This window comes from Oryzias latipes, chromosome 16 (genome assembly GCF_053564925.1).
Source record: "Oryzias latipes strain Hd-rR chromosome 16, Olatipes_Hd-rR_3.1".
Classification (NCBI taxonomy): domain Eukaryota; kingdom Metazoa; phylum Chordata; class Actinopteri; order Beloniformes; family Adrianichthyidae; genus Oryzias; species Oryzias latipes.
This window is the reverse complement of record NC_136252.1, coordinates 7,380,416-7,392,545: the sequence shown is the minus strand read 5'-3', so window position 1 is coordinate 7,392,545 and position 12,130 is coordinate 7,380,416. Positions and strand designations below refer to the sequence as shown.

The following is a 12,130-nucleotide window of genomic DNA, read 5'->3' as shown; positions in this document are numbered from 1 at the left end:
CAGAAATGTGAAACTGTAATAAATAAGCATAAACAGGACAAAAAGCACAGAGAAACAAAATGCAGATAAAGTAGATGACCTGACAAGGTAGAACTGAAAACCAGACACTTTTAGAGCTGAAGACAGCTGTGAAGGCAGCTGTGGATGATAAACATGAAATGATGGGTCTGGAGTGACTGACGTGATCAAAAACACCCCTGAATCCTCACAGCAACTGCATGATATCATTAAATATTATTAAGAATTTCAGCATCCTGTGAATAAAAGTCGTAGGATATGTTTAAAATATTAACATCTGGATTAAACTTGATTCATGTGAATTATGCCCATTATGCCAAAAATAAATAACCTATTGCTTTCAAGTCTAGAATAAAGTGAAGAAAGTCGCGTTGACAATAATTTGTTTACATGAAAGAAATGACAGTCGGATCACTTTGACCTACACAGGTCTCACAGCTGCATATATCTGTAAGTACTTTCAATTTTACTCATTCCATATGGACAAAAAGAAAAATGTGTTTTTGCTGTCCTTTTCCGACTTTAAGCCTCTGCTGCTCTAAAATCCTGCCAGTGACCCTGCAGCAGATGCGTCCTCTGATGGGCTAAAGCAGGCGTCACGGCAAAATACTGAGACTAATATGGACAAAACAAAACTTTGGCAATTTGGGGAGCTAAAAATATAAAAATAAGACCAAACTGAGAATATTATTTTATTACTGTGTAATAATTTCTGTCTATAAACTCCATACTACTAGAAAGTCTGTTCATCACCCTTATAAATGATGCCACTCTGAGAAATGGCTGTTTGTGTGATGAGCAGCAGGACAGAGTTTGGGTTTTACTATGGGGTTAATGCTTCATTTCAACAATTTGATTCCTATCACAATTAGTGGCTGTTGATGATAATCATAGTTGATATTGGTTTATTTTAAACGATCTGATTCTCTGACCTGAAATGGATCCAGGAGATCTTTATCCAAAACTTTAACCTGTGTGATTCAGAGAGAAATACCTGGAACTTAACAGTGAAGATTTCCAGATTTCTTGGATTTCTTCAAGATAATTAAATGTAAAAATCTAAAATGTGTCCAAACAAACAGGTACGGTAATCAAGAATGAATGTCAAATCCATTCACATTTTAGTTTCCTAAAGTTCAGTCCTCTGTTGTTTTTCCACATCACAAGAATCCAAAGGGAACATTCTTAGAACATTCTAGCACACTGGATGGTCACATGACTTAATAAATTCAAAGTGTTTCCACACATTGGACTGGAATGATGGTTGATCAGTTTTTGCTGATGTCATCACATGTGTGTTGTCCTCTGTGATGCACTCTGTCGTTTTAACATTATAGTAAAATAAACCTACTGTACCTCAATCCAAATGGTATTTTCCAAGATCATTATAATCGATTTATTTCATTTCGAAGAGATTTTATTTTTTACTGGTATAAGTCAATTCCATGAACAACTTGCACCTCTTCATGCTGGTCACCAGCCTGTCACACTGCTGTTAATTAATCATAACTTCATTATTCCTCCATGCAGATCCCACAAGGGTTCAGTCTGGTGGGAGGTTGGCGTCAGTGTTCGGCAATGGAGTCGCCACCAGTGTGTGAATGTGTGTGTGAATGGGTCTGTGACTGTAAAGCGCTTTGGGCCTTGTAGGTAGAAAAGTGCTATATAAGTATACGCCATTTACCATTTACTTTAGATCAGGACCATTAACTAATCTAATCTACAGACATCTATAGAGACAGAAAGACAGGAAATACTTTGTTGAAAATGGGAGTTGTGTCTCAGACTACATGGCCTTGACTTGTGGTGTGCCCCAGGGATCGATCCTGGGACCCTTTCTGTTCAACCTCTACATGCTGCCAATAAGGCAGTTAATGAGCAGTAATAACATATCTTATCACAACTATGCAGATGATACTCAGATCTATGTGTCACTGACAACAGGTGAATATGGGCCGGTGGATTCACTCAGCCACTGCCTCCAACAGATCAGTGCGTGGATGCAGAACAACTTTCTCCAGCTAAACTTAAACAAGACCGAAGTTATTATTTTAGGCCCACAGAAACAAAGAGAAAGTGTCAGCAGCTACCTTCATTCTCTGTCTCTTAAACCCTCAAATCAAGTCATAAACCTAGGGGTAATCATGGACTCTGACCTGAACTTTAACAGCCATATCAAATCAGTGACATCAGCTGCATTTTACCATCTGAAAAACATTGCCAAAATCAAAAACATAGTGTCAAAGCCAGACCTGGAGATACTTATCCATGCATTTGTCTCCAGTAGGTTAGGCTACTGTAACGGCCTGCTCACCGGCCTCTCCAAACGAGCTGTAAAACAGCTTCAGTACATCCAGAATGCTGCTGCTCGAGTCCTGACCAAAACCAGGAAGTACGATCACATTAGTCCTGTGCTCAGGTCTCTGCACTGGCTCCCTGTACCTCAAAGAATAGACTTCAAAGCAGCTCTGCTTGTGTACAAGTCTCTCCATGGCCGAGCACCAAAGTACATCTCTGACATGTTAGTGCCATATGAACCATCTCGTACTCTGAGGACCTCAGGGGCCGGCCTCCTGTTGATTCCCAGAGTCAGAACTAAACAAGGGGAATCAGCGTTTCAATATTCTGCAGCTAAAATCTGGAACAGCCTCCCTGAAGGCGTAAGACAGGCCTCTTCTGTGTTCATGTTCAAATCTAGACTTAAAACATTTCTGTTTAGCCGTGTATATGACTGAAATGTCCTATCTGCACTTTTCTTTCCTTTCCTTCCTTTCTTTTTAAATCAATTTTCTAATTTTTTCTTTTCTTTTAAAGTAAATTTTACGTTGATCATTTCTATGATGTATTTTGATTTTAATGCATTTTTCTGTTCTGTGAAGCACCTTGAATTACTTTGTGTACGAATTGTGCTATACAAATAAACTTGCCTTGCCTTGCCTAGAGAAATAAGCTGCTGTTCGCTTGGTCAGAATAACCATTTTTGTTCTGATACCTTTTTTAACATGTTCTTGATCATTTCATTTTTTTGTGGTATTTTTTCTGTAGTTAAGGTTATTTAAGGTATAACCTGACCAATCATGCCTCAATAATAATAGGTGGTCTGATATTGAACATTCAAAATGTTTGACAGATTCTCCCAAGTGGTTGGGGTGTGTGGCAGGGGGGGCTATTCTTTTGGTTAGGCTGGAGCCTGGCCTGCACTCTCTTTGCCCCTGTGCCTCCCTGCTCTCTGGGGTTGGGGGCCCCTGCGTCAGTCCTGCTGGTCTGCCTGGCAGATGTGATTGCCCGGCGGGCAGATTTCCACTACCTACTGTAGTTGTATTGTGTACATCTTTACATGTTTGCTTGTCAACTTTTTTGGAGCTCTCTGACTTTAAACAGACTTTGAATAGGAATGTTAAGGAGTTTATACAAATATACACCTTGTGTGTCAGAAGAATCATAATTCCTGTTGTAACAGAAAAATATGTCCAACATGAGAGGCCTTCAGCTCTCATCTGTCAGCTCAGCTGTTGGACAGGACAAGTTAAAAAAAAGGGGTAGGGGTGTGGACTTCCACCAAACTCACTCCTGATTGGTGAGACTGGTTGCCATAGAAATATTGACTCAGACTGACTCGGATCCATCATTGCTTACTGATGTCATCCGCCATGGCGGTGTCTGTCTTGGTGTTTGTGTTGGAACTGGAAGTGGGTCATTTTCTATGGGTGACGTCACCCCCACTCAGTCCAGTTGTGGTATATAGTCGAGGGTCAGGACTGTTCCGTCTTACCTACTTCGCTCTGATAGACCCTGATCTGTTGGGGCAAGTGGTCATGTTTTCATAGTCAGGGTCCAGACTATGAAGATGAGTTCTTCTGAGCTTTGTTTTTATAGTGTGAAGACTTGAACATGCTCTGCACAATCCACTGAGAGTGTTAAGACATGAAAATCCATCATCAACCATAGTGATGTGAATGAACAAGCGGATGCCCTTTGGCTCCAGAATGTGTTGTTGCCTATCTGTGAATATTGACTCATAAATTCATAAAACAGAAATTCCAGTGGCAGTTCCTCCTCTACGCATTTTAAATCTAAGGGAATGATTTTGCAGTTATTGGACTAAACGATTTGCTTAGGATGACAGAAACTCTGCGTTAAAACATAGAAGTGACATGTTCTCTACCACTCTAGAGCTCTGGGATCATTCTGAGCATCTCAGGATCCACCTGAGTCTGAATCCTTTCAGGTTTAGTTTATTTCCTTTTGGATGTGCATCGTCTCAGGAAAACCGATGTTTCCGATGGACTGTACAGGACTGGGTGGCAGAGTCTTCCTTGTTTTTGCCAAGGATGCTTCTGAACTTTAACTGGACGGAGAGTTAAGGAAACAAGTGTTGATGGACAAGAAGAACTCAGGACTTCCAGTGAAACTGGAACTTTGTTCTCGTATCAAGTTTCTTTGAAGGAAGAAAATGGAAGGATTTGATGGCAGCCTACATTTCCCAGAAACCCCTCATGTTTTTACAGGCTGTTTTCAGAGCTTCCCTCAGGTGTGTGTTCATATAAACTCCAGCAAGTGTGTCTTTGTTCTACAGGGATTGACAGTCCACAGGATCTGTGCATCCTGTACTCTAACAGAGCAGCATGCTTCCTGAAAGACGGCAACAGTCAGGACTGCATAGAAGATTGTACGCGGTGAGAAACTATGATAGATTTTTATCTTTTTAATTAGTTTCTGCTTTGTTTTTTCCATTTAAGTATTTTTACAGGCTTTTATAAAACACAGACTCCAGGATCCCCCATATAAAAGCCTTCCAAATACAACCCGGTTACATTGAGGGCGTTCAGAAAACTGAATGGATGTTTTTTGATGCAATTATTCTACTAAATTGCAATACTAAAAACAAGAAAATATGTCCTTTTTTTGTATTAATCTCCACCAAACTGCTGGAAAACGACACAATTCTTCTATAGAAAACAGATTTTCTAATTACATTTTCCAAATGTAATCATTAAAACAAGTTTCTTTATTCACGTCATGACAGTATTTAAATGCAAAATCGACCTATGTAATTACAGATACACTTTGTATGCTGTAAAAGCTAAACCCCACTGGGTTTTAAATCTATTGCTTTATGTTAACCTTCTATATTTTAGAATGCCAGCAGCTTCTCTGTTTTTTTTTTACCTTATTTGAAATAAACCTGAGTTTGCATGATGCTGCTTTACAGCTCCCATGAAGATGTAATACTTAAAAAACAAGGAACGTATTATAAGATTGGAAACCTTTTTCTCCTCTAGATTCAAACGCGTTGTAGAAAGAGTTATTGCTAATTTGTTGCGTCAAAGTTTGTTTTCATTGCTGCTTTTGGTAAATATCAACGCAGTAAGAGCTAAATCATGAACACTGAGTGACTCCATGGTGTTTTTCTGTGCAGACAGCCTTATTCAACAGCATCTATTCCGAAACCTGTGGACTTGATCCTTTGCACATGTCTCATTATCTCTATTTATACTGTTCAGAGTCCTGGAGCTGCAGCCATTCTCCTTAAAGCCCCTCCTGCGGCGAGCTATGGCTTATGAGTCCCTGGAGCGCTATCGAAGGGCCTACGTGGATTACAAGACTGTCCTGCAGATAGACATTAGTGTGCAGGCAGCTCAAGACGGCGTCAGCAGGTATTCGCTTTCACCCGTCACACAGTCTGGGAGGCTTCTGACGGACTTTAATCTTCCTGCTCTCTGTTCTGAAAAAATATTTTTCAAATGTGTTTTGTGGAACAATAAAAGCTCTGTACCTGCTCATAAAAAAAAGTCGACTGGAGGTCAAATGCAGGTGTATCCAACACAGATATAAGGATGTGTTTGATCAGCCTGCAGCCGTTTGATTTATTCCATTTATTTCATAAAAAGCTCCGTCGCATAATCTCAGTAACACATTTGGAGAAATTGAGCCGTGAAAAACACTGAAGCTATTTACAGGTCAGCACGCTGAGCTGGTCATAAAGCAGCAGCTCCGGCTAAAGTCTAATAATGGCTCTTAGACTTCATGTCCTTTCTCTGTTATGCAACACAGACACTCACCTGGCCTAAAGCCTCCATCTTACTGCGCCATGCTGGCGTCCAGATTTGTTTGAAAAGCTCTAACTTTGTTAAAGCTCAGATACCAGAGCTCGTGGCGTTCCCTGCAGGCCTGCAGCGGGAGCATCAATCAATCTTTTCCTTTCTCCTGGATTATTGATTGGGTGTAGTGAAGTTCCTTCTGTGCCCTCCAGAATCACACGTATGTTGATGGAGCAGGACGGCCCAGAATGGAGGGAGAAGCTTCCAGACATCCCACCGGTGCCTCTTTCGGCTCAGCAGCACCGCAAGGTGGAGCCCGCCAGTGCCGAGGTCCTTCAGGCACGAGCAGAGAAGGCTGCAAGGGACGCAGGTCTGCACTCTTATCTGACTCTAAACCATTGTTTTTCAGCCAGAGATGGTCAGGTGTGCCGTGGGAAATTACCCATTAACTGATCTAACAACATTTTCCATCACCAGGATATCAGCTCTGTATTCATCCAAACAGGCCCTGATAAAACACTGAGTAGTTAGGAATATGAAAGATCGTAAAATACTTTTTTTTCTTTGTGTTTATTTGATTCTATTAAAGACATTTTGATAAGAATGATGGTACCGCGATTTAGCTGCAGCTAAAGCCGTTTTCTGAAAAGTCCCGTCCCTTTAACTGTCCAATCATTCTTGGAGTCTTAATCACATGCCATCAGTGTGACCAATCAGAAGTGGTTAAAGTCTTCACTTCCTTGTTCTGATTCTGCTCATAAGTCTCTCCGTTCCAACAAAAATACCAGCTAAAGCTCGTCTTTAGCGGTGTAGCTTTCCACAGAATCTGGTATCAGACCGTGGAACAAGTGAACAAAACAATGAAGCTCAGAGACGCTGGTCTTTCTGCGGTCGGCGGATTGTTGCACTACATCTCCCATGATGCATTGGGTCAAAGTGACAACGTCTTGGCGCACAATTAGTCTCTCCTCTTAACGTCTTGAAACAACAACGAACACACATCAAACAGTTTTTAAATCTTCTAACTTAACTTTTATTACATCTTTTAGAAAAACAGCTGCAGCTTCCAGCTTTTTCTGCAACAATTATCACAAAAATGCACGTGAGATTGTAGAGGGACTGTAGATCAATACAGACTATGGTTTTCTCCTTTATTTTTAATTTTTGGATGCTGGTGTGCCGCAGGATTTTTGTCAAGGTTAAAGTGTGCCGTGGCTCAGAAAAGGTTGAAAAACACTGTTCTTGACAGACTTTGAATAGGATGGTTAACTACTTTTCTTGTTTTGGCCCTGTTGAAAATATCGGTAATACCTGTACAGGATGAATTGAGCAGCTTTTACTCATACATTTGAATGCATCCTTTAATTAAACTGGAGCCGACAAAGAGGCTTGTGTTGCCACTTTCATATCCGATGAATGTTTTGCTGTTCTGGACGTGGACAGTTCCTTCTCTATTCATCTTAAACTAATGAAAGAGCAGAGCTGCTGGCAGTTTGCTCTGCCACAACACTCTGCTGCACATTGATCAGCTCATGGTTCAGCTCTTTGACTGACTGCCTACTTAACTCATGCCAACGCAGCATTTATTTAAAAGACCAAAACTGCCCGGATTTGCAGCAGTGGCCTGCGGAAGGGGGAGACGGGGGCAATTAAAGTGTCAATAAAGTTTGATGTTCTCAGAGGGGAAAAAGGTAAGCACTTTTAACACAAAGACGTCATTATGGAGATGTGTGTGCTTTTTGTCTTTCAGAGAGAAGAGCCGAGGTTCTGTTTTCTGCTTTGAAGCAGGAAGGGAACGATTTAGTGAAGAAAGCTCAGTACCATCAGGCTGTGGGAAAGTACACAGAATGTCTGAAGATGAAGCCAGACCAGTGTGCCGTATACACCAACAGGTAAGAGCCGTGATGGTTCCAGTCTCTGCTGCTTTTCATGGTGTGAACAAACACCACATGTTCAGACTGAGACTCCCTCTCCACCGCCTCCGTTCTGTCCAGCGCTGGAGCCTCACAGGAAGCTGACGCTTACAGGAAGTGTTCCATTGTGTGTTGCTGTTTGCACACACATGTGGAGCTGTGCTGCTGCTGCAGAGCAAACAAGCATCTGCTGCTTCCCATCACAGCTGAATCCCCCAGCATGGATATAATGCTGTTAACAACGCCCCCCCCAATCAACTTTGATCCTTTCTCGCCTCTCTCATTATAAAAAGAAAAATATCAGCCAAAATATATACAGTATGGTACTTCCAGGGTATTCAGTGGTATTGTGGTATCGACATGGTACTTTTGTTGTTCCTACTGGGTACTTGCATGGTACTATTTGGTTCATCCTTACATGGGTGTTTGTATTATACCTACTGGGTTTTTATATTATACCTACTGGGTTTTTATATTATACCTACTGGGTATTTGTATTATACCTACTGGGTATTTATATTATACCTACTGGATATTTATATTATACCTACTGGGTATTTGTATTATACCTACTGGGTATTTATATTATACCTACTGGGTTTTTATATTATACCTACTGGGTATTTGTATTATACCTACTGGGTATTTATATTATACCTACTGGGTATTTGTATTATACCTACTGGGTATTTATATTATACCTACTGGGTATTTATATTATACCTACTGGGTATTTGTATTATACCTACTGGGTATTTATATTATACCTACTGGATATTTATATTATACCTACTGGGTATTTGTATTATACCTACTGGGTATTTATATTATACCTACTGGGTATTTATAGGATACCAACTGGATATTTACTTGTTGAGTTGTCCTTACATGTGGACATGTAAGGACAAAGTAAGTACAAATAAAGTACCTTGAATTTACTTGTTAACTCAGTGTATGTCTCATTGTATTTACCATGTGTCACAAAGTAGCAGGTAAACAGAAACTACCTTTTGAAGTACTGTGAAGAATATACTGTTTACTAAATTAGTCAGTTAATGTGTGTTTCATGGTACTCACTATATGTACTTGTGTGTTACCTTATTGTGTTTTTCATGGTACTTACTAGTAGTAAGAAGACAGTAGGTACACAGAAGATGGAATGGAATTGGACTGTGAAAGAAACTTGGCATATTTCTCCTCTATTACCACTTGCAGTGACAAATTCTGGGTTCATTTGAGTATTACCTGGTATTTACCCCTTAAGAAAGATGAAACGTGTTCTGATGGTGTTAAAAAGCTGATCTATCTGTGACCCAAACCTAAAACCTGTGTGTGGTTGCAGAGCTCTGTGCTACTTGAAGCAGGAGATGTTTACGGAGGCCAAGCAGGACTGTGATGCAGCCCTGAAGCTGGAGCCCACCAATATGAAGGCTTTCTACAGGCGAGCCCTGGCCCACCGAGGCCTCAAGGTGAATGGAGCTGGACTGAAGGACTCTGGCTGTAACAGTGCGCTCACACGATGGAATAGACTAGCTGGACGCTTTCTACATGAACACAAGCTGTGAAACGCGTAACAAGCAGCACAAACCACTGCAGCACAGGCAATACAGGAGATCATTTCAATGGCTTCTCTTCAGGAAACCAGATTCTCAGAAAGCTCAAATGTGAACAACTGTCAGTCATTTCCTTCATCATAATTCCATCTTGATTCTTGAAGACCTCTGACCAGTGTAGCTGCAAACTCTTAATACTTATGAACACTCAAAAATTCCCTCTTAACAATTAAGACCCAATAATCCTCTTTATTCCTTGGTGAAGCTGTTTTTGTCTGCTTTGCCATCAGGACTATTTGGCCTCCCGCTCTGACCTGCAGGAGGTGCTGCGCCTCGATCCCAGTGTGCAGGAGGCTGAGAAGGAGCTGGAGGAGGTGACGCTGCTGCTCAGACAGAGTCCGCAGGACAAGCCCAGGAAGGTCGTCCCCATCAGAGAGGTAGAAGCTCTTTTACAGCCAAGCTGGATGCACCGCTCACCTGGAGGAGTTCTGGTTTGGAGAACGTTGTTAAACTAGAGAATCCTAACAGAAGCATTCTGCAGGTCAGATCTGAGGGTCATGTATAACGTTGAAGGGTCCAGAGCACAGTCACTGGAAATGAAGCTCAGAAAACGGATCCATTAAAGATTTATGCAGAACTTCCCACACGGGTTTAGTCCTAGAATGCGGCACATTAGTTAACCTAAAGTTAAACTCCTACAGCTACACACCAGCAGTGGTGGTGTTCATTTTAACACATAAAGATCAAAGAAGACACTTCCCTTTTTAACCCTTTAAAACTAAGATGGCAATAAAGCATACCCGTCATGTAAAAAAAAAAAAAACGAAGAAAAACGTTTCATGTCTCTCCATGTTGAAGGTTTTAGTATATAAATCTTTATTTTCACACTAATTTATCAACATTATCAACATGGAACCATTGCCGCGGAGCCCCCGCCCCGTAGCTGAGAGCTCTCTGTTTAAAATGCTCTCCTGCTAGCTTACAGCCCCCCCCAGACACCCAACCAAACATTAGCGGTGCAACAAAAATGGCGAGCAGTATCAGAGCTATCCAGCTGGACAGTTTGATCCAGATTCTAGCTCAGACGAGGAAACAAAGACGTTCATGGAGCTGTGGAGCGGAGCAGGAAGCCACCATATTTTCTAGATTTAGCTCTTTTTTCCAACTGCATGTTTCCATCTGCTCCTGATTCACAACGATTTGAATAAAGAAATACTCAGAAATGTATTTTTAATCTTCATTTTCTTTTTTAAATGTCCTCCATTATCATAAAAATGCCATAAGAACATGTTGGAAACACCAAAAAAAACATTTTTATTAGATTGGGTCTTTACCCTTTTCCATTTTTCGCTAAAATGTAGTGTTTTCAGGTTCATCTGCAGTGTGTGACTCTGCAGCATTTAGATGTTTTAAAATGCAGCCTGCTTTGCGGTGGGTTTTCCCGTTTACCTTGGAGGTTTTACTGTAGGACCTGTCTCATGTCTGACCACAGGTGGACAATGAGGAAAATGTGGCCGATGTTTCCAACGCAGCGAGCAGCTGTACAGGAGAAGACCTCTCCATCCACCTCCATCCCTCCAGCGCCTTTGAATTTTGTCAGGCTCTGAACGCAGCCCGCTGCAGCAAAAACACAGCCGCCTGCGCTGAATTGCTGGCCTCCACCGCACCTCAGAGTCTTCCTCAGTTCCTTAGCAACCAGCTGGACGGACACACCATCAGCTTCATGATGCAGGCGCTCGACTCCCATTTACTGGAGAAAGATCCTTACCTGGTTTACCGACACTTGAACCAGCTGCACATGGTGGACAGGTTCAGGGTAAGACTGTGTTTAGAAGAAATAACATGAAAGTTGTCTACGTTTTGAAAATGGAAGTAAACCCTCACTTTGTGGTTTTTTTCCATGCTGTTTGCAGACAACACTCATGCTGCTGGAGAAAGACGAGCGAGACCGCATGATGCAGCTGTTTGAGCGTCTGTCGGCTGTGGAGAGCACAGAGTTCAATAAGAACGATGTTCAAAATTTGACCAACAAATACATCTGACTGTTGTGCATGAGCTGCTCTCCCTCTTCTGGTGGATCTATGCAAACGAAGTGGGAACATAAAGGAAGGAAGCTGCAGAGCGCGCCCTCAACAATTCCCTGAACTGATTTAGAAAGTGAGCTGTAAATGATCTGTGATTGTTTGAGATGATCTAAGAGTTTATTTTTCAATTTTGAACATTTGGCTATGCAACTTTACTTCACACCAGCATCAAATGCATGAACTGTGCAGCAGCAGGACTGATGGGGGACCGTTTGATTTTGTGGTGCAAAGTGCAATGTTGGAGGTAATGCAAGGCTGCAGACAGCCCCCTGCTCTGTCAGGTCCCATCAGGACGACGTGCTTTCCAAAGAACTCAGCCACCAGTGTCGTCTTTAGAGAAGAGCCCTCATGTTTCTGCTAAGATCAGAGACATGGTGATGCTAAATGGAACAGAGCTCATTAAGACCCGTCTTGCAGGATCTCCCCTTATAATAAATTAACTGTTTAATTATAAATATTTGAAAGGTATTTCTGTATTCTCATGAGATAATGTTGCAGGAAAACTAAACTGTTTTTATTTA

The 12,130-nt window shown here is 41.5% G+C and overlaps 1 protein-coding gene across 3 annotated transcripts in view; it reads left to right on the top strand.

The window, feature by feature from the left end:
* spag1b (sperm associated antigen 1b) overlaps positions 1–12,130 on the top strand; it is a 25,331-nt gene extending 13,201 nt beyond the window's left edge. For all 3 annotated transcript variants that reach the window (XM_004077699.5, XM_020709942.3, XM_078933844.1), the window contains 8 exons: positions 4,595–4,694; positions 5,523–5,675; positions 6,272–6,429; positions 7,810–7,951; positions 9,315–9,441; positions 9,816–9,962; positions 11,018–11,341; positions 11,439–12,130. In XM_004077699.5, coding sequence (XP_004077747.1) covers positions 4,595–4,694; positions 5,523–5,675; positions 6,272–6,429; positions 7,810–7,951; positions 9,315–9,441; positions 9,816–9,962; positions 11,018–11,341; positions 11,439–11,567 — 1,280 coding nt within the window. In that variant the 3' untranslated portion in view covers positions 11,568–12,130. The remainder of the gene's footprint in view (positions 1–4,594; positions 4,695–5,522; positions 5,676–6,271; positions 6,430–7,809; positions 7,952–9,314; positions 9,442–9,815; positions 9,963–11,017; positions 11,342–11,438) is intronic.